Source organism: Mercenaria mercenaria, chromosome 14 (assembly GCF_021730395.1).
Source record: "Mercenaria mercenaria strain notata chromosome 14, MADL_Memer_1, whole genome shotgun sequence".
Classification (NCBI taxonomy): domain Eukaryota; kingdom Metazoa; phylum Mollusca; class Bivalvia; order Venerida; family Veneridae; genus Mercenaria; species Mercenaria mercenaria.
In genome coordinates this window covers 57,079,279-57,103,201 of record NC_069374.1, presented here as the reverse complement: position 1 = coordinate 57,103,201, position 23,923 = coordinate 57,079,279, and the positions used below count along the sequence as shown (strand labels likewise).

At 34.5% G+C, this 23,923-nt stretch overlaps 1 protein-coding gene across 1 annotated transcript; it reads left to right on the top strand.

Moving 5' to 3' along the window:
- The first annotated feature begins 724 nt into the window (after nt 1-724).
- On the top strand, nt 725-23,594 carry LOC123527887 (uncharacterized). The gene is made up of 4 exons (XM_045307604.2): nt 725-1,267; nt 16,884-17,033; nt 17,893-17,945; nt 19,971-23,594. The coding sequence occupies exons 1-4, from the start codon at nt 1,178-1,180 to the stop codon at nt 23,275-23,277; spliced, it is 3,600 nt and encodes a 1,199-aa protein (XP_045163539.2). The 5' UTR covers nt 725-1,177; the 3' UTR covers nt 23,278-23,594.
- The last annotated feature ends 329 nt before the right edge of the window (nt 23,595-23,923 follow it).

Here is a 23,923-nt window from a genome sequence, read left to right as displayed (position 1 = left end):
TTTAAGTGTAACATGAATACAATCTTCAGTGCGTTTAATTCAAATGTAAGAACTGTCATTTTGAAAGGATTGTTTAAGGCTAATATAAAAAATATCCGCTTCTTGTCACCCGTACGCCCATTACAATATTACGGAAATGTCTATTTCGGCTACAAATGTACTTATCACGTCGCACACATGCAGTAATACAATTTTATCATACGAGTACATTTGCTTTTCTCAAACATACACTGTCCCTCCCTGCCCCCTCCCCGATCCCCATCCCACTACGTCGTAAAAGTGAAAGTGTAATTTCTACTGCTCACTTCACAGATTTTGCATTTGATCAATTATGATGGCGTGAGACTAGTGTCACTTAGCGGGTGGGGCTTTACCTTACCGCTTCCCCACCCCGTTGCCGACCTTCTTCAAATATAGTATAAGAGTGATTTATATTCTATTTAGTGCCTCAAATTTTACCAATTCATTTTAAAAGCAATGTTACAAATCAAACGTCAGGCCGTAAAACGCCTTTCCAGCTTTTTTTTTTATACTTTCACGTTTTTCGTAAACCTCGTAAACAGACAAAAACACATGTGCCGATGCACTGTCATTCATTTTGCAACTGATATATTCATATTAGCCTCGGTTTATTTATAACTCGTTAAATATTTCGCAGTAACATGGTAATGAGAGAATTATTGAAAAGCCTAGCGGGCTTATCAGCACAAGCTGCATTAAAGTACTGTACGTCTTTGAGGTAAAATACTCGCAGCGAATCAAGCTTGCAGAGGTATCCTACTGCGCGAAAGTTGATATCCTCCGAAATATTAAGGCCTTCCCTATATGGCATGTGCGCATTATAAGCCACTCACAGGCTGGTTTTTGGCAAAATTCACCAGATGTGGGGTTCACATACCAAAATGAAAAGAGTTTTAGGAACTCGTGATTTTCTTTTGTTACTTTTATGCCAATGTTTGCTTATGACTAGAAGCAGTTTAGAACAATTGTGTCTTTAATGATTTAAATGAACGGATGGACAAAGCTAAAATAGTTTACAATTTTTTTTTAATCGAGTGTATAGTTTACAAAGAAAATGTTTCTGAAAATATCAAATGATAATGGTACCTTGAGTTAAACCTGAGAAAACAAAAACATAAAAAAGTAATGTGATTGTTAATTTTTTAACTTTTGAACAATGGCGCATAGGCGGAAAAGTTCTCACCCTGTGTGTAAAACTCGCAGGAATTTGGAATTAACCATACAAGATGTGAACGACGATGATGATGTAAGAATTTCTTTTTTATCAAATCACTATATAGTATATATTTATTTATTTTATTTATTTATTTGTGTTATATCTTATCTATTTATCAGCTTAATGAATTATTTCGACTTATGTTTTTCTTTCTGTCTTAATCGTCCGTACTTCATTCTGTCATTTATCTGTTCTTCTCTCATTCACACCGTTTACTGTAAGAATATACGCGCAAACTTTCATATCGCATCTACATGGCAATATAATACATGTATTCATAATTCACAGGCATTAACAAAATACTTATATTCAGCCGCTAAATATGAGGTTATTAGTGCTTGTTGTTGTTGTTGTTTTCGTTTTGTTACATTTTTCTTGCTTTGTCCAAGATGTCAGTACTATGTCTGTAGGGCACAAAAGGATGATGTTATGCAATTTGCTACTGTTTCCAAACAAAGTGTTGAAGCTGCGCTGACCCATAGATAACGCATGATAAACACATGTGCGGCACATGTGCTGCTAATCAAAGAAGACATCTTGATTATAGACTGGCTCTAGAATTCTTGTAGAGCGTGAAAATATTATTATTTGCTGATGTTTCAAAAACTTGATATAGACTGGCTCTAGAATTATTGTAGCGCCTGAAAATATTATTTGCTGATGTTTCAAAAACTTGATATAGACTGGCACTAGAATTTTTGTAGCGCCTGAAAATATTATTTGCTGATGTTTCAAAAACTTGATATAGACTGGCTCTAGAATTATTGTAGCGCCTGAAAAAATTATTTCCTGATGTTTCTAAAACTTGATATGACTGGCACTAGAATTCTTGTAGCGCTGAAAATATTATTTGCTGATGTTTCAAAAACTTGATATAGACTGGCTCTAGAATTTTGTAGCGCTGAAAATATTATTTGCTGATGTTTCAAAAACTTGATATAGACTGGCCTAGAATTTTTGTAGCGCCTGAAAATATTATTTGTTGATGTTTCAAAACTTGATATAGACTGGCTCTAGAATTATTGTAGCGCCTGAAAAAATTATTTGTTGATGTTTCAAAACTTGTATAGACTGGCTCTAGAATTATTGTAGCGCCTGAAAATATTATTTGCTGATGTTTCAAAAACTTGATATAGACTGGCTCTAGAATATTGTAGCGCCTGAAAAATATTTGCCTGATGTTCTCAAAAACTTGATATAGACTGGCACTAGAATTCTTGTAGCGCGTGAAAATATTATTTGCTGATGTTTCAAAAACTTGATATAGACTGGCTCTAGAATTTTTGTAGCGCGTGAAAATATTATTTGCTGATGTTTCAAAAACTTGATATAGACTGGCACTAGAATTTTTGTAGCGCCTGAAAATATTATTTGTTGATGTTTCAAAAACTTGATATAGACTGGCTCTAGAATTTTTGTAGCGCCTGAAAATATTATTATTTCCTGATGTTTCTAAAACTTGATATAGACTGGCACTAGAATTTTTGTAGCGCCTGAAAATATTATTTGCTGATGTTTCAAAAACTTGATATAGACTGGCTCTAGAATTTTTGTAGCGCGTGAAAATATTATTTGCTGATGTTTCAAAAACTTGATATAGACTGGCACTAGAATTTTTGTAGCGCCTGAAAATATTATTTGTTGATGTTTCAAAAACTTGATATAGACTGGCTCTAGAATTTTTGTAGCGCTGAAAATATTATTTGCTGATGTTTCAAAAACTTGATATAGACTGGCTCTAGAATTTTTGTAGCGCCTGAAAATATTATTTGTGATGTTTCAAAAACTTGATATAGACTGGCTCTAGAATTTTGTAGCGCCTGAAAATATTATTTGTATGTTTCAAAAACTTGATATAGACTGGCTCTAGAATTCTTGTAGCGCCTGAAAATATTATTTGCTGATGTTTCAAAAACTTGATATAGACTGGCTCTAGAATTTTTGTAGCGCTGAAAATATTTTTGCTGATGTTTCAAAAACTTGATATAGACTGGCACTAGAATTTTTGTAGCGCCTGAAAATATTATTTGTTGATGTTTCAAAAACTTGATATAGACTGGCACTAGAATTTTGTAGCGCCTGAAAATATTATTTGCTGATGTTTCAAAAACTTGATATAGACTGGCACTAGAATTTTTGTAGCGCCTGAAAAATTATTTGTTGATGTTTCAAAAACTTGATATAGACTGGCACTAGAATTTTTGTAGCGCCTGAAAATATTATTTGTGATGTTTCAAAAACTTGATATAGACTGGCTCTAGAATTTTTGTAGCGCCTGAAAATATTATTTGTTGATGTTTCAAAAACTTGATATAGACTGGCTCTAGAATTTTTGTAGCGCGCTGAAAATATTATTTGTGATGTTTCAAAAACTTGATATAGACTGCTACTAGAATTTTTTGTAGCGCCTGAAAATATTATTTGTTGATGTTTCAAAAACTTGATATAGACTGGCTCTAGAATTTTTGTAGCGCCTGAAAATATTATTTGTTGATGTTTCAAAAACTTGATATAGACTGGCTCTAGAATTTTTGTAGCGCCTGAAAATATTATTTGCTGATGTTTCAAAACTTGATATAGACTGGCACTAGAATTTTTGTAGCGCCTGAAAATATTATTTGTGATGTTTCAAAACTTGATATAGACTGGCTCTAGAATTTTGTAGCGCCTGAAAATATTATTTGTTGATGTTTCTAAAACTTGATATAGACTGGCTCTAGAATTTTGTAGCGCCTGAAAATATTATTTGCTGATGTTTCAAAAACTTGATATAGACTGGCACTAGAATTCTTGTAGCGCTGAAAAATATTTCGTGATGTTTCAAAAACTTGATATAGACTGGCACTAGAATTCTTGTAGCGCCTGAAAATATTATTTGCTGATGTTTCAAAAACTTGATATAGACTGGCTCTAGAATTTTTGTAGCGCCTGAAAATATTATTTGCTGATGTTTCAAAAACTTGATATAGACTGGCCTAGAATTTTTGTAGCGCCTGAAAAATATATTTGCTGATGTTTCAAAAACTTGATATAGACTGGCACTAGAATTTTGTAGCGCCTGAAAATATATTTCTGATGTTTCAAAACTTGATATAGACTGGCACTAGAATTTCTTGTAGCGCCTGAAAATATTATTTGTTGATGTTTCAAAAACTTGATATAGACTGGCTCTAGAATTTGTGTAGCGCCTGAAAATATTATTTGCTTGATGTTTCAAAAACTTGATATAGACTGGCACTAGAATTTTGTAGCGCCTGAAAATATTATTTGCTGATGTTTCAAAAACTTGATATAGACTGGCTCTAGAATTTTGTAGCGCCTGAAAAAATTTTTTGATGTTTCAAAACTTGATATAGACTGGCACTAGAATTCTTGTAGCGCCTGAAAATATTATTTGCTGATGTTTCAAAAACTTGATATAGACTGGCTCTAGAATTCTTGTAGCGCCTGAAAATAATGTATTTCTGATGTTTCAAAAACTTGATATAGACTGGCACTAGAATTTTGTAGCGCCTGAAAATATTATTTGCTGATGTTTCAAAAACTTGATATAGACTGGCTCTAGAATTTTTGTAGCGCCTGAAAATATTATTTGTTGATGTTTCAAAAACTTGATATAGACTGGCACTAGAATTTTTGTAGCGCCTGAAAATATTATTTGCTGATGTTTCAAAAACTTGATATAGACTGGCTCTAGAATTTTGTAGCGCCTGAAAAAATTTTCTGATGTTTCAAAAACTTGATATAGACTGGTCCTAGAATTCTTGTAGCGCCTGAAAATATTATTTGTTGATGTTTCAAAAACTTGATATAGACTGGCTCTAGAATTCTTGTAGCGCCTGAAAATATTATTTGTTGATGTTTCAAAAACTTGATATAGACTGGCTCTAGAATTCTTGTAGCGCCTGAAAATATTATTTGTTGATGTTTCAAAAACTTGATATAGACTGGCTCTAGAATTTTTGTAGCGCCTGAAAATATTATTTGTTGATGTTTCAAAAACTTGATATAGACTGGCTCTAGAATTTTGTAGCGCCTGAAAATATTATTTGTGATGTTTCAAAAACTTGATATAGACTGGCCTAGAATTTTGTAGCGCCTGAAAATATTATTTGCTGATGTTTCAAAAACTTGATATAGACTGGCTCTAGAATTATTGTAGCGCCTGAAAATATTATTTGCTGATGTTTCAAAAACTTGATATAGACTGGCTCTAGAATTTTTGTAGCGCCTGAAAATATTATTTGTTGATGTTTCAAAAACTTGATATAGACTGGCTCTAGAATTTTTGTAGCGCCTGAAAATATTATTTCCTGATGTTTCAAAAACTTGATATAGACTGGCACTAGAATTTTGTAGCGCCTGAAAAATTATTGTCTGATGTTTCAAAAACTTGATATAGACTGGCTCTAGAATTTTTGTAGCGCCTGAAAATATTATTTGTTGATGTTTCAAAAACTTGATATAGACTGGCACTAGAATTTTTGTAGCGCCTGAAAATATTATTTGTTGATGTTTCAAAAACTTGATATAGACTGGCTCTAGAATTCTTGTAGCGCCTGAAAATATTATTTGTTGATGTTTCAAAAACTTGATATAGACTGGCACTAGAATTTTTGTAGCGCCTGAAAAATATATTTGTTGATGTTTCAAAAACTTGATATAGACTGGCTCTAGAATTTTTGTAGCGCCTGAAAATATTATTTGTTGATGTTTCAAAAACTTGATATAGACTGGCACTAGAATTTTTGTAGCGCCTGAAAATATTATTTGCTGATGTTTCAAAAACTTGATATAGACTGGCTCTAGAATTTTTGTAGCGCCTGAAAATATTATTTGCTGATGTTTCAAAAACTTGATATAGACTGGCTCTAGAATTTTTGTAGCGCCTGAAAATATTATATTGTTGATGTTTCAAAAACTTGATATAGACTGGCTCTAGAATTGTTGTAGCGCCTGAAAATATTATTTGTTGATGTTTCAAAAACTTGATATAGACTGGCACTAGAATTCTTGTAGCGCCTGAAAAAAGTATTTCCTGATGTTTCAAAAACTTGATATAGACTGGCTCTAGAATTATTGTAGCGCCTGAAAATATTATTTGCTGATGTTTCAAAAACTTGATATAGACTGGCTCTAGAATTTTTGTAGCGCCTGAAAATATTATTTGTTGATGTTTCAAAAACTTGATATAGACTGGCACTAGAATTTTTGTAGCGCCTGAAAATATTATTTGCTGATGTTTCAAAAACTTGATATAGACTGGCACTAGAATTCTTGTAGCGCCTGAAAAAATTATTTGTTGATGTTTCAAAAACTTGATATAGACTGGCACTAGAATTTTTGTAGCGCCTGAAAATATTATTTGTTGATGTTTCAAAAACTTGATATAGACTGGCTCTAGAATTTTTGTAGCGCCTGAAAAAATTATTTTGATGTTTCAAAAACTTGATATAGACTGGCACTAGAATTTTGTAGCGCGTGAAAATATTATTTGTGATGTTTCAAAAACTTGATATAGACTGGCTCTAGAATTTTGTAGCGCCTGAAAATATTATTTGTTGATGTTTCAAAAACTTGATATAGACTGGTCATAGAATTCTTGTAGCGCGTGAAAATATTATTTGTTGATGTTTCAAAAACTTGATATAGACTGGCACTAGAATTTTGTAGCGCCTGAAAATATTATTTGTTGATGTTTCAAAAACTTGATATAGACTGGCACTAGAATTCTTGTAGCGCGTGAAAATATTATTTGCTGATGTTTCAAAAACTTGATATAGACTGGCACTAGAATTTTTGTAGCGCCTGAAAAAAGTTATTTCCTGATGTTTCAAAAACTTGATATAGACTGGCACTAGAATTTTTGTAGCGCCTGAAAATATTATTTGTGATGTTTCAAAAACTTGATATAGACTGGCACTAGAATTTTGTAGCGCCTGAAATATTATTTGCTGATGTTTCAAAAACTTGATATAGACTGGCTCTAGAATTTTGTAGCGCCTGAAAATATATTTGTTGATGTTTCAAAACTTGATATAGACTGGCTCTAGAATTTTGTAGCGCCTGAAAAAATTATTTCCTATGTTTCTAAAACTTGATATAGACTGGCTCTAGAATTTTTGTAGCGCCTGAAAATATTATTTGTGATGTTTCAAAAACTTGATATAGACTGGCTCTAGAATTCTTGTAGCGCCTGAAAATATTATTTGCTGATGTTTCAAAAACTTGATATAGACTGGCTCTAGAATTCTTGTAGCGCCTGAAAATATTATTTGTTGATGTTTCAAAAACTTGATATAGACTGGCTCTAGAATTCTTGTAGCGCCTGAAAATATTATTTGCTGATGTTTCAAAAACTTGATATAGACTGGCACTAGAATTCTTGTAGCGCCTGAAAAAGTATTTCTGATGTTTCAAAAACTTGATATAGACTGGCATCTAGAATTTTGTAGCGCCTGAAAAATTATTTCTGATGTTTCTAAAACTTGATATAGACTGGCACTAGAATTCTTGTAGCGCCTGAAAATATTATTTGCTGATGTTTCAAAAACTTGATATAGACTGGCTCTAGAATTCTTGTAGCGCCTGAAAATATTATTTGCTGATGTTTCAAAAACTTGATATAGACTGGCACTAGAATTCTTGTAGCGCCTGAAAAAAGTATTTCCTGATGTTTCAAAAACTTGATATAGACTGGCTCTAGAATTATTGTAGCGCCTGAAAAAATTATTTCCTGATGTTTCTAAAACTTGATATAGACTGGCACTAGAATTCTTGTAGCGCCTGAAAATATTATTTGCTGATGTTTCAAAAACTTGATATAGACTGGCTCTAGAATTCTTGTAGCGCCTGAAAATATTATTTGTTGATGTTTCAAAAACTTGATATAGACTGGCTCTAGAATTCTTGTAGCGCCTGAAAATATATTTGTTGATGTTTCAAAAACTTGATATAGACTGGCACTAGAATTTTTGTAGCGCCTGAAAATATTATTGTTGATGTTTCAAAAACTTGATATAGACTGGCACTAGAATTCTTGTAGCGCCTGAAAATATTATTTGTGATGTTTCAAAAACTTGATATAGACTGGCCTAGAATTTTTGTAGCGCCTGAAAATATTATTTGCTGATGTTTCAAAAACTTGATATAGACTGGCTCTAGAATTCTTGTAGCGCCTGAAAATATTATTTGCTGATGTTTCAAAAACTTGATATAGACTGGCACTAGAATTCTTGTAGCGCCTGAAAATATTATTTGCTGATGTTTCAAAAACTTGATATAGACTGGCTCTAGAATTCTTGTAGCGCCTGAAAATATTATTTGCTGATGTTTCAAAAACTTGATATAGACTGGCTCTAGAATTATTGTAGCGCCTGAAAATATTATTTGTTGATGTTTCAAAAACTTGATATAGACTGGCTCTAGAATTATTGTAGCGCCTGAAAATATTATTTGTTGATGTTTCAAAAACTTGATATAGACTGGCTCTAGAATTTTTGTAGCGCCTGAAAATATTATTTGTTGATGTTTCAAAAACTTGATATAGACTGGCTCTAGAATTATTGTAGCGCCTGAAAATATTATTTGCTGATGTTTCAAAAACTTGATATAGACTGGCACTAGAATTTTTGTAGCGCCTGAAAATATTATTTGCTGATGTTTCAAAAACTTGATATAGACTGGCACTAGAATTTTTGTAGCGCCTGAAAATATTATTTGTTGATGTTTCAAAAACTTGATATAGACTGGCACTAGAATTTTTGTAGCGCCTGAAAATATTATTTGTTGATGTTTCAAAAACTTGATATAGACTGGCTCTAGAATTTTTGTAGCGCCTGAAAATATTATTATTTGTTGATGTTTCAAAAACTTGATATAGACTGGCACTAGAATTTTTGTAGCGCCTGAAAATATTATTTGCTGATGTTTCAAAAACTTGATATAGACTGGCTCTGAATTATTGTACGCCTGAAAAATTATTTCTGATGTTTCAAAACTTGATATAGACTGGCACTAGAATTGTTGTAGCGCCTGAAAATATTATTATTTGTTGATGTTTCAAAAACTTGATATAGACTGGCTCTAGAATTTTTGTAGCGCCTGAAAATATTATTTGCTGATGTTTCAAAAACTTGATATAGACTGGCTCTAGAATTTTTGTAGCGCCTGAAAATATTATTTGTTGATGTTTCAAAAACTTGATATAGACTGGCACTAGAATTTTTGTAGCGCCTGAAAATATTATTTGCTGATGTTTCAAAAACTTGATATAGACTGGCTCTAGAATTCTTGTAGCGCCTGAAAAAAGTATTTCCTGATGTTTCAAAAACTTGATATAGACTGGCACTAGAATTTTTGTAGCGCCTGAAATATTATTCCTGATGTTTCAAAAACTTGATATAGACTGGCACTAGAATTTTTTGTAGCGCCTGAAAATATTATTGTTGTTGATGTTTCAAAAACTTGATATAGACTGGCACTAGAATTTTGTAGCGCCTGAAAAAAGTATTTCCTGAGTTTCAAAAACTTGATATAGACTGGCTCTAGAATTATTGTAGCGCCTGAAAATATTATTTGCTGATGTTTCAAAAACTTGATATAGACTGGCTCTTGTTTTCTTTTACACCGTGAACACATGTTTGTATTTTAAAAACTTGATAAAGACAAGGTCTAGAATTCTTTTAGATAATAAAGTATATTTCAGATTATGTTTATATAATAGTCTTGTTTTTTTTAACCCAGGACAAATACTGGGTACATGTTAGACTGGCTCCCGTCCCTATGTTTGTTCTACATATATATGTTTATTCATTAAGAGGGAAGTAACTCCACGAGGTTGTTTCTACATTGACTTTTTTTATTGCCCCTGGCTCCGAACATAGGTTCAGCCATCAGATTAAATGTGCTATTTTAGAGGCTAAAGATTTTCTTATTTTGCTTGCAGTATTTATATAAAAAAATAACCATGCAGCCAGGGAGCCAGGCTAGGTACATGTTGTCATATGGTATTTTTAATGGACTGAGGAGTCTAAAAAGACTTGTTATACTGCACTCTGATCCATTTGGCTCTTGTTTCCGTACTGTCATTGTTATTGGCTTATTGACCCTCACTCAGGTCTAGTGAGTTCATACGCGTCTTGTGACTTGGCCGAGGATAGCCAATACGACAGCACCCAAGGTCATTTCAACATAAAATGATTATAGATTGTTTTATTACTTAACAACATGAATATTCATTATTTTATTTTGATCGAAACGTTTCCTATTGTCTTTGTTTAAATTTTATTGCAAATATGGGTCAGCAATTTCTGTACTACGTATAAAATCGTGGAACAATTTAAACGGAAAATAAACATAATTATAACAAGTTGCGTGAGTTTGTTAACCAATCAAATAACTCGAAGCCCACATTGGTAGAGTTTCGCCCTAGAATGGGCGAGTAAGTCGAGCAAGTTTGCCTGTGAATTGTTACTAAAACTAAAAATCAAACAATGTTTATATATTTATGTTTCTTTTTTTTCTGTTCAGAGAAAATAAAACTCGTTTTAAACGAAAGTTTTCGTCATCTCATATTGTAGATGATAAGGCAGTGTGACAGTTTATTAGAAAATAGGTCATATTTAAGACAGGCGGTCAATTTAATTAATTATAAACACACGGTCTAATTTGTATAAGATAAATCACTATAGATTTTTGAGTTTTAGATTAAAACCATGATAATTTCTTTCGTTCTGGTTGAAAATAATAAAGTAAAGTTTATTAAAAAAAAATGGAATCTACCATTTGGTTGAATGTTGCCGAAGATACGAAATATCTGTCATTTTTATCTGATGTTTGATGTTTTTCTCGGAAATGCCCGACGTCTGAAATAAAAAAAGAAACTAGGTCACTAGGTCAAATAATAGAAAAACCTTGTCAACACTCAAGTGTAACGTAGTATAGTGGCCTGCAACTGAAGCTTTCTTAAAACACAACACCATTTTGTGGGGAAGGGTCGTCGCTAATGTTATGAAAATTTGCGGTCAGACCCTTTTGCTTGTGATTTTAATGTATCTATAACTTACTTAACATGCTTTTCTAATTCTCATTAATTTATGATAAAATAACGCATGTGTTTAATTGTGTTATAAACATGTATTGATTCGTTTGCAATAAAATATGTTTAAACTAACACCATTTTGACAGTTCTAACATTTTTATTTTCTACGAGGAGAAATGCACAGTTTCTTACAAATGTTCAGTGGAATTTCAAAGATATAATTTAAGCAATGTTCAGCTAGCCTTTTAAAACAGTTCTGTTTACAACTCTGTAAACACAATTTCTTAATCATAAATGTACTTCAGCCTAGCTTTTAACAATGCTAATTGAGTTACAGTTCCTGGGAGCTGGACCAAGTCCCTAGCCCGTCACATGGGCTGTTCCCTAGCCCGTCACATGGGCTGCTCTCCTGATCACAGTATACATTTGAGTTTATATTGGACAATACGGGAAAACACAGCAGACACATTATCTAACTTTCTGTCCTCTAATAAGGATATGTAGAAAAGAATTCACTTATGTGTACGTGTTCGTGCCCGTAAGCTACTGAAGATTTGACAATATTGTCTGACTTTTATAATTCATGAAATGTAAAGTTTTGTATGATTTTTAAAATCTTAAATCTCTGAAAGAAATATCCAAATTAAAATACAGAACCTAGCGTTACATTACACAAGAGGTAACATGTTTTACCAAATCTACCTGAACGTTTGTCAAAATGTTTGCCTGTGTACCATATATCTTATATACATTAAAATTGCTCAGAGCTGAGTCGTCTGCTAGTCTGGAATAATTCTATTCAGTTTTGATATATGAAAAACAGACTTTGTTAGGAAAAAAAGTTACAATGGATGACTTTTGATACAGTCACTCTTTTTGACTATGTTATTTTTAGCATGCTGCGCTAAGTTTAATTTTAAGAAGAAGGCCTTCATCTTGTCACAAAGAGCATTGGTACTCGGGTGAGCAAGTAAGGATTATGCTTGCTCACTTGTTAATGGTTACATTTGATTACGTTTATTTGATTCCAGATCAGTTGAACTTTAACTATAGAATCTAAATATTGAAATTTTGAAACCGCAAAGTAATCGAACATATAAAAGACTCTTTTCCATTTTGTCTGACTGATAAAATTGGCATAAACATTTATTACTCTATTTTGAACAAAATTATGGATGAAACGCTGATTATTTCAGTGCCGTAAATTTATATCGTTTGGAATTTTGAAAAAAAAAATCCCGACCGGATACCAACAACATTTTAATTTCAGAATGTAAACATCACGTCATCATCATCATCATCATCATTATCATTACCTTTGCGAAAATATACGTAGTGTTTAGTTTAGTAGTTAGCTTTAAATTTGTTGAAGCATTTTATAAATTATAAATTATTTTGATACAGATGAATATTTTACAATAATTTATAAACATTATTTTCGACAATAATCATTACAGAGTACGGATGCTAGTATATGTTGTTGGGCTTTATAATTAAAGAACGCAGTTAAGAAAAAAAACGTGTTTATCAGAAGATGTGGAAACAAAAGAAAAACTTATCACGCTACTTATAAGCGTTTTCTACAAAAACATCGCATGCCCTACATATGACCTAGTGTATAAAGACGCTGTGTAGCGGCCTAAACAAGTAAACCATCTGGGAATTATTTCTGTTGCCTAGCAACGCGGTTTTAAGTAAAGTGTATACTTTCTTGATAAAACAAGACGTAAATGGTTCATGAGTAAAGAATTCGTCTGCATGCACTTCTCAGCGCGCGCGCGTGTTTTCCAGCTTAAATCAGGTTAAACAGAAAATGGTAGCTTTATAAGAAGGCCGAATTACCTGTAACGAAGTATAGAAAACCGTCGCGAGCGGAATTTCTTAAGGCTGCAAAAGTATTAATATTTGTTTTCGTGTTGCTTTAGATGCGAAATTACTTTAAACACTGAAGAAACTTTAAGATAATGAATTTGTTACGAAGAAGATAATGGTGTTTATAATTATTATTTTCTTACTTGCATTAAGGTAGTATAGTTCCGCAGTAAATTGACCCCCCCCCCCCCCCCCCACTTTTCCCCACCACTCCTCAAAAAAAAAATAGATCTAAATTATAGGTGTAAAATATGAAATATCAAATGATGAAATCAGTAATGGTACTAGTCAATACGGGATAGCGGCACACTTTTTCTTTGCATATACAGACCAAACAAATGTAATTATATTACCATAAAAAGAAGTGCTAACTTCACGCGTATTAGAAAAAGAATGCTAAGACTGTAACGTTTTTCTTTATGTAGTCCGAAACTAAAAACAAATTTACATTTTTTTTTGCTGTTTTCATATATAATAAGAAAGTTATGAGTATTGATTAATTCAGCTACTGTAATGTTCAAGTTACTGTCAGATTAGTGATGTGATTATATATGCAGTAAAACGTGAAATATATTCTTGATAAAAATATAATTTTATATTGCTACTACTGCCACAGCAACTGGTGTGAGTCTGAATCTTTCACATTGACATTTAACCTGAAATTCTATTCTGTTGCTATATAAAAAACACTGCCATCACCTTTAAACATTGAAAACCAAATATCTTGGCCTCATAAAAATACAAGTTTCAGAAAGGTAAGAAGTGAGTAGCTGTTCTACTCAGTAAATTAAATGTATTACTTATACATATACATGACACATCATCGTATGGCATTTTCAGTATACGAAATCAGTCGTTTATATATATGATGCAAACCGAGATAAAATCGGTGTCGGTGCCGAAAATGGTCCAGATTACCCAAATTATGAGACATGTGTCTCATATTACCTGCAAGTTATAGTATAAGACATATACAATTTTCGCAAATTTGAGCAACATTGAAGGATGATCGTTCCAGTTTTGACTGACTGCGACCGTCACTAAGGAGCTCAAGCATCAACAGTTTCTCTTTCGTGGGAATCGTTAGTAACAATATAAGATACATCTACTCCTTTTAAATTATTCAGAAAACGTGATATCCGGATATCCTAGACGGTTTTCGGAAACGTAAGCATCATTCGCATAAATGACTACTCTTGGAATAACAACGTACCACTCCTTTTTATCTAATAACAAAAGCGTTTTCTTTTGAAATAATATCATAACATCAACTCAGATTTTGCGTTGTCTGTAATCATGAGCAAATGTCTAATTTCTGTATGATTACATGTCAGAAAATTGAAGAAGAAAAAAACAATGCTGAGAATTTTCGTTCAAATCAAGGATCTGAATGAGAAATACTAGTAGCTTAATTATCAGTCATACAATGAAGCAACATTTTCTTACATTTTCACTGGTTGAAGTTTCTTGGTATATACCACGAAAAACTTTAAAGGGCCTGACCTCCAGATCTTTCGTTAACATTTTATATAGATATCTGGAAATAGATGCTATATTTCTTACGAAGGCTTTAAAATTTAATAACCGACAAACTATATGTTACGGAAACACATGAGAATTTGCTGTTTTTACTACTTTTTACAATGAAAATGAAAATCGAAAATCGTTTGTTATGCTTTACTCCAGGTAGCTGTCTCGATTAAAAATGTCATAATTCACTAATTCTATAGCGAACGAGAAAATGTCTAGCGCCATGGCGGTCCGGGGTTCGATTCCCGACGCGGTCATATTTTTTCTTGATTTGGAATTTTATTAAATATTTTAGAAAAAAAACTCTTATTCTAATGTTCATAATATGACCAAACTTCAGTTTGAAAGAAATATTATTTTAATCCAATTCTGGAGGTCTGTGCCTAAATAGCAAACATGCAAAGAAAATCATTGATTCATTTTATATGCGTATTTCTTTTTTTTTCTTTTTTTTTTCAATAGGATTATATTTATATTAATAATCAGCTTGAAGGATAACGAAATAGAGCCTTCTGAAAGCAACTGGAAAGCTGCAATATTAAACAAAGAAACTTAGTTCATACTTGGACGATTACACATCTTAATATTATCTTCAGAAACAATACATTATACAAATAATTATACAGTGTATCATAAAATAACCTGTTTCCGGACGTCTGTAACATGGGAGGTAACTATAATAGCTATTAATATTTTGTAATACGAATTTATGTCCCTTTGCCCTTTCAGAGAAGGTGCATTTACTTGATTCATTCACTTAATGATATATATTCATGCTACTTTGACTGAATCAAAGAAAAAAAAAAGAAACCAATGCAGATAATGTATATTATTCTGGTGCTAAATTACCTGTATCTTTAGATTAAAGGTCCAATACTAAGGAAAGTGAACGTTTTAATTTCTTTTAAAAAGCAGAGAAACTGTTTCATTTTATTGGAAAATGAAAGTTGGTATGTAGAAATTCGAAATAAATCGCAGTATATGTACAATTATTTTTCTATGAAGTATGAAGAAAGTTAAAAAGACCTGGGGGGTCATTCTGTCGATTCATTGAAATTTCAACATAATACACATACATTTCTTTGAGTTCCAAAGACCTTCTGTAAATTTTGACCTGCCAATCTTCATTATTTAGTGTCTTGCAGAAGTCTATGCACTGGCTATGAAAAAAATTGCCAACTCACTTTCCCTTAGTAATGGACCTTTAAGCCATAACTGTACGCTAAGAAAACATATTTTATAACTAATTAATTTAGACACGTATTGAAAATTGAGTATAGCTGACAATTTATTTTATCCTTTTATTCAAAAGTAATTTTGATAATACTTTCTTTTATGAGATGTTGGTTGTAGCTTTGGTTTATTTTATGTATATAAGCTAAATAAACATTACTTTGAGTAAACTATTATTATTTTTACCTTCAGAATAACAACATACCATTTGAAAAAAATACGGGGAGGGGGTGACTTTGAGACCAGGAAGTTGGTTTACAACATAGAAAATAATATTTCTAACAGTTTTTTTTATTCTCTTTAATATTCATGAGTATGCAAATTACTTTTATTACTTAAAATAATGGCCAGTACATCAGTTCCATTTCGTTACCGTAATATTCTTTCACCACCAAAACAGAGTAAGGTATGATAAATGAACAGTTTCCACAGAAACATGAAAATCGTATTGGTTTAAAAGATTTGTTTTTGTTTGTGTGGAAGCATAAATTTTATTTTCAAGTGGTACTCCCAAATAATTTATTCCGTGGTGCTTGGAGAAGGGGTTTGGGGCATGGTAAGCCTTACTGCCCCTTACTAAAATGTATCTCTCTATGTGCTTTTGGTACAAAGAAGTGTTTACTTACTAGTTAAAATGTTCGACTTTTTTTGTTAAATGTGCAGTCTTAATAGAACTACTCACATGCCATCGATTTTTAAACTGCTAATATAGGGTTGTGTGTCGGGTGGGGATAGGGGTGGGGTGGGGCTGGGTGCAGCGCTTAACCTATCGTGAACAGACCTTTTCAACCCTCGGCTGTTGTCATTTAACTTCATGCTATACAAGCAATGGAGCTGTTGTTATATTTTCGTTATATTTTCAGGGATCATATAGTCCATCTGATGAGTGTTTCTATATAATATCATTCCGCTTATTATCATAATTATTACTGTTGTTTCTAATTATTCCGTTATCTGTTTGTATTTCAGGACAGTGATTTGATCGATTCGACACAGTCACGTGACCATAGTGGTAACCATGGAAATACATCTGTTACTGTCGAAACGGACGACGAGGACGGCCAACAGATTGTCCTGCCGTCGGATCTGTTCAAGGACTTTGAGGCAATCAGATCCCAGGTGAGCAAAATGTGCCGTATTTGGACCTGTATATTAATGAACGTTCCACTTCCGAAAACTACAAATTATTGTCAATAAAAATTGCTGTTAAACGTTATAACAAATTAAATAGTTGCTTTCAATGTCAAAGTTTTAGTCTTTATGCGTTATTGACTTAGGTGATGGTCATCGGGTTTCTAAACAGCAGGTAGCATCAGAACTTAGTTGTATTTTAATACTTTGGTCTGCATATGGCGACCTTTCTTCGCCCCATATAATATTTTTAACCTTTAGACTGCTGGCGGCAAGTAATTTTGCCTTTGCGTCCAGTGCAGACCAAGATCAACCTGCACATCCATGCATGTTGATCATGGTCTGCACTGTTCGCTATTCAATCAGTTAATTTTCAGTAAACACCCCTTTAAATTATAAATGTAACTGTCAAAATTGGAAGATGGACCAGTCCACTTATCCGAAATTCAGCAGGCTAAATGTTAATAATCGATTTTGTTTTCTTGAATTTACAATTATTATCTTTTAATAGTAGATTGAAATGGAATGATTAAGTAAACGGGTTTATCCCGCGACGATGAATGTTGGATTGTCGGACAATAATAACATAATATAGTATTTCATTTAAAACTTTTCCTTTCAACTTTCTGATAATCGGTACTCCTCCCATGTTAAGGTGTGTCTAACTTTATGGAAAGCCGCTACCTGTAACCCATATTGGCGACCCTTCCGGCAGGTTTTAGAGGAGAGTGCGAAAGCCAGTTCATGAAGCTTCCCTAGTCCTCCAGCCAGCACTCATATATGTTACACTTACATACGTTGCTACAGTGTGTTTGCAAAAATTTAATACATTTTTTTTTATTTGCAGACTAAACTTGATGCCACCAACTTGATGAGACGTCTTCTCAAGGATTATCAAAGGTAAAACATAATCTCCGTGTTCTACTTCGTTATCTGCAGTCGTTAAACGAATCCAGCCAGTCATTTGATACTCTTACCGAAATTTCCAATTGTCTTTACGGGTCCACTTCTTTAAAGTAACAAAACCAGATAGAGGATATTACATAAGTATCTTTTCATATTGAATTTACCGGGTATTAAACGAGTTGAATAAAATAATAAAATGCGAGGCTCTGCCGAGTTTTATAAATTCAATGTGAAAAGTCACAAATATAATATTCTTTTTATCACATGATGGCTTTTCCTGCTGAAACATCAAAAGTTATGCGTTTAGTATATTTTGAATATTATTGAGAAATGTAAACTTTAGCAACACAAATCAGACCTGTTGAAAGGAAAGCTTTAATATATGTACAATATTTCTAAATTTGAGCACACGTCATATGAGCGCTATATAGCGCCGTCATAACAATGCAGCGCTTATCAACTTCCGAAAATAGTTTTTAGGAGGTTGATACAAAATACAGCTAAAATATCAGCCTGGGAATCAAGTGTGACAATTTCTAACCTTTTTTTTTCTACCTTCAAATTGACAATAAAATTGATAAGATCAGAAATACGATGAATGCCAATGAACACCGATTAGCTCATGTTTAAGTGGGATCTTTAATGCATAGATATTAGGTATGATTTCTTCTATTATCAACGGCTTCACTTACTAGGATTGTGTGCCTATCGCATTCATATTTTACTGACTGTTGCATACAGGGAGCTTTTCTTCATATTTTCTGACTATTACCTTCGTAAGGTATTCCGTTAGGATCATAAAGTAGTCGTGTGCAAAGGACAAAATCACGATGGCGGTGTGAAATTACGATGAAGAAGCGCGAGATCACAACGGTGAAGAGCAAAATTAGTTTGCAGCTTCGCAATCTAGAGCTTTGCGCTTCGTGCATCGCTTACTTTAGCGATACGCGGAGGTTGAGGTCATGATGGTGAAGCACGAAATAGCAAAATTTTCGGTTTTTTTCGAGCTTGTCCATCATGATTTCGCACTTCGCACATCGTTCTCGGATGATGACGAAACGTAAAGCGCAAAATCACGAATGCGAAATGCGAAATCACGATGACAAAGTGTGAAATCATGATTGCGAAGTGCGAAATGGCGAAATTTTAATAATTTTGCGCACCACAATCGTGATCTCGTGCTTCACCATCGTGATTTCGCGCTTTTCATTTCGACATCATCAGAACTTGATTCGCAATGTCCAAGATCACGATGGCGAAGCTCGAAATCACGATGGTAAAGTGCGAGATCCATGATGGTTAAGCGTGAAATTGTGGAACTAAAGTGATCTCGCGATTCGCAATCCTGATTTCACACATCGCTATCATGCACAGGCGACATGCTAAACACACGAGAAAGATGACAAAGCGCGAATTTAACTCGAAGCACGTTATCACGATGGCTTAGCACGAGATCACGATGATGATGCTGCGAAATAATTTCGCGGTTTGCCAATAGTGATCTCGTACTTCATCATCGTTCATCATTGTGATCTCAGCTCCGCGATCGTAATCTCGCGGGCTGCTGTCGCGACGTCGCGCATTTTGCATGGCCTTTATCAGAGAGGAGGCGATGACTCAAATGGATAACCATACATTCGGGGGCTATTTTTCATAGTTTACAGACTCTCGCTTTTTTAGGGAACTTTTTCTTCATATTCTACCGATTTCAATATTTTTGTGTGACATGGGAGATAACTTCTCAACCTGTTGAAATTAAAATCTACGCAGTGGATTCCCCTTAACAAAAGATGAATTTGTTTCCAATGTTTTGTAAGATTATCTATAACAAAATCTGTGCAAAGCAAAAACGTGATAAATTACAACTAAAGTTACCCAGCATCGATGTAGACTGTATTCAAAGTTCTGATCAAACTGTCACTAATGTGAGAAAAAAAATGTTTAATTGTGTCAGTGTATTTTGTTCATATACATTGTTGATATACAGTTACACACATTTTACTTAATTTCTTATTTCAGCATTTCAACTGTTGGTGACAAGCCCCTACAAGGACAAAGTGAAGAACATGTTGAAAATGATATCCACGGCAACCAAAATTTACCAGCCACAACCTCAATTGCAAAAGACGTCTCCTTGGCAACCGCGCGCGTGGATACAGACGATGATCAATATCAAGGCTTGGATCTTTCAGTGGGAACGCGAAAAATCAGCTCACAGTTATTTGATACAAAATCATTGAACAGTGAGCCATTTGAACAACCATTAGATCTCTCTTGCACAAAAACACCTACCACGAAAGACTCTTTAAGTCGAGAAAGTCCGTCCTCGTCTCAGTTAGATATTTCCAGTGTTAACAATGAGTTCAATTATGTTTACGTTTACCCTGGACTTTATCCTCCCACCTCGGGTGTGATGTCAAATGACGACATTGAAGCTGATGGCCAAGCTCAAAATATCTCTCCTGTTCCTGAACTGCTTTTACCCGGAAAACTCGTGTCACCAGATTCATTGTCAAGGGCACAGTTTGTCAGTTCGTCTGATATACCTGATAACCTCTACGCAGGCGCACAAACCCGTTACAGGGATTTCACAACCCCAGTTGTACAGAGACAAACCTCCCCGGCTTCACCTCTTCCGAAATTGTCGCCCACGAATATTAAACAAGAACCTACTAATATTAAACAGGAACCTGGCGAGATAAGTTACAGAATGTCCGAAAATCAAGGTCAGCACTTCCAGTCTGGTCAAAAACCTCGACATTTAACTGGTTCCTCGCCACCGGGCAAAGGTGGCAAGAAAGAGTGTAAGAAATCCTCAGAAATGAAAGTGATTTCTGAAAACACGACGGCCGGTGTATATACAAGTGTTATGAAATTGCCATGGAGCCGAAGAACAAGGACTAAAAAGCCAAAACACAAGGTCAAACTTGAGGATACTCTTATACCCCAGTTCATGCTGGAGCAGGGTAAAACCGGAAGTCAGATTCCAGACTGGAATCCATCACAGGTCTCCCCAGGCAACACGAGCTCAGACCAGAATCCTGTCGCCAAAACGCCCGAGTGTTCCGAATCTGTGATGATGGTATATCCAAGTGGTGGAACATCTGCGTATGGAAAACCTGTGAGAAAACGTGGACGGCCTCCTAAACTTCCTATGTTAGCAAAGTTACTACAGAACCAACAAGGAGGGAAGAAAAGTAAACAAGAAAAACAGTCAGAAGATATGCAAGCGCAGATCACACAACAAGTACAGGCAAATGGTGGAATGGTCGTTTACAACGCAGGTGGTCAGATTATGACAGCTTTTGGCGGTATGCCACTCCAGCAGGCACCAACATCGTCCCCTAGCACAGACGAGCAACCGATGCCAACACCAGTTATGCCAAATATGGCACAAGCTCAACTTATAGGACAAATACCTTTGTCGCAGCTGACAGGCGGCCCCATTCAGTTTCTCGGACAATTTCCAGCTCAGGCACTTCCATTTCCGGGTCAGCTTTTACAGACTGTTCCAGCTGCTACCTCAGAGGGTCCAGGTCAGCAACAGCCTGCAGCAGACGACCAAGATCAAAATGTTTCCAAAAATGATGCAAAAGAAGTCCAGTCAGAAAGCCCACCCAAAACGGATACAGTCCCTCAGGTTAATTATCAGTATGCTTTCCAACCTATGTTTATTCCAGCAGGCGCACTTCCGCTTCCTGTACCGCCCCCTGTATCAATGCCAGCAACAGTTAATGACGTCACGCCAAGCGCTACGGAAGAGACTCCACAGACATCCGATTCCAGTACAGTTAGCGATTCCTCGGGCACCGTCAACATGAGCCAAGGCGCCTCCACGCATGTTATGAAGCTGGAAGGATCGAACACGATCAGCACAATGAGCACAACGAGCATTTCAAACACTGGCTCTGGTGCGATATACCAAGAAATGATTCTATCCTCAAAATCATTGGTCGATGTGAAGAAGAGACGCAGACAGACCGCAATTCAAATGCTCAAATCAAAATCTGGTGATCAAAATTTCTTATGCACATCGTTCAGAATACGACCCCGACTTGTTGCTCAGGCACAGGCGCAAAAAGAAAGACTAGCTGCTAAAGGAGTTAAGGAAGAGTACGTTGAAGATGAAATGGAATTCTCTGATCCAAAAAACTTGATACGTCCCCAAAATGATAGCAGTCATTTTGGGGAAAACAATAATAGTGAATTGTGTGACATCGACTTTGCGAATATTCAGATCAAACAAGAAATTGATCCAGATGAACTCTATGAAAAGGTGAAAGAAATAGCGTACAAAAATAGTAAACAAGAGACAAATGCATCAAACGAAGATACTTTAGTTAAAACGGAAAACCCAGCAGTCAAAAGATACATGTTAAAAGGATCTCAAAAGAGAAAAGCCAAATTTTATGGAAGCAGAATTGTCAATGACGCCGCTGACATCGCCGCTATCAACGGAAATGACCAAACGACTAATGCAAATGAAGGGAATGACACAAACTCAAGCGATTTGTTTCAAGAACTATTTAATTGCAAAGTTTGTAACAAAATTATTTCTGTGGACGACATGGAAGCACATAGTCTGGAACATATGAACAAAAACTTTCATTGTCAAAAATGTGGACAAGGATATAATGAAAGTCAGTTGAGCGTAGATGAATTTCCAAAATGTCCCAATTGTAATGAAACCCTTACTAAACTCGAGAACTCTTTAGATTGCAACGACACAACTATTGCATGTGACGAATGTCCTGAAACATTCAAGTCGTTACCGGAATTTTATGAGCATAAAACTGGCCATAAGAATGACCAAACTGCTCAGGGGGGTTTTGAATGCGATTTTTGTGGAAAAGTGTATCAGTACTATCATGCACTACAGTTTCATCGGCGGACCCATAGAGAACGCAAAGTACCATGTTTAGACAAAGCATGCGACATGAAATTCCGCAGCAGAAAGGAAATGGAACTTCACTTTGACTCTAAACATCCAGAAAAGAAGGAATATTTTCATTGTGTATATGAAGGATGTACCAAGAAATTTCTGAAAAACTTTCACCTTCAAGAGCATATTAGGGTCAAGCATTACAATATTAAGGCGTTCCAATGTCCGTGGCCAGGGTGCCTGAAGGAGTTTGCAGCCCAGAGACATTTAAAAATCCATCTTTTGATTCACCGTGATGAGAAACCAATGAAGTGCGACCATTGTGACTACAGATGTCGCCAGCGTAGTGCCATGAATTGGCACATGCGCAAACACCCGGATGTTCCCTACAAATACAAAAGAGCGACTAAATCTCCCAGTGTCTCCAAGTCGGAGAGTGAATAAAGTATGTATAAAGGGAGATAATACGGAGTTAGTCAAGGGAATGCAAAAGATGGATTTTTAAATGTCTCTAGGTTGCAATATTCCTTTTTCGGATGAAAACTTTTGACTGAGGCATGAACAAAAACAAACAGACATATATTATGATAATAAGGAAAGACAGAACTTTTAAGAAGTTTGAATAATCTCGCTTGTATTTTCATATTTAATGTGGAAATCTTAAAATTTGAGTTATTGAAATATGTACTGCCATGTAAATGTTTTGATACAAACATAATTTAATATAAAAGCATTAGACTCAAATAAAGCTATGTTTTTAATTTTGTGTTAGTTTACTGTAAGTTCTCCTGAGCCACAAGTTGATGGTGAGCTAATAGTTAAGCTGGGACATAAGGCGTTCGTCGTTGTTCGCATTCTTTTCAGTCCTGAAAATGATTTCTGCCCTTGATTCACTTGATAGCAGTAATTAAATTTACTTGAATAAAGTTCTATGACTGAATTTGTTTAAATTGTTCCGCTTGACTGCATTATTTGGACATCATAGCCTAAACTTTGGCTAAAATGGTAGAAGTCGATTGTAGTAACCTTGGTTAGAAACTTCCTTAAATGAACCTTTCCCAACACGTTTCTTTTCAAATGGCTCTGCTTG

Coding starts and splice junctions, on each gene's coding strand:
- LOC123527887 (XM_045307604.2), top strand. CDS start 1,178: ATGGCGCATAGGCGGAAAAGTTCTCACCCTGTGTGTAAAACTCGCAGG. Junction 1,268..16,883: donor ATGTGAACGACGATGATGAT/GTAAGAATTTCT, acceptor TTTGTATTTCAG/GACAGTGATTTGATCGATTC. Junction 17,946..19,970: donor CTTCTCAAGGATTATCAAAG/GTAAAACATAAT, acceptor TTCTTATTTCAG/CATTTCAACTGTTGGTGACA.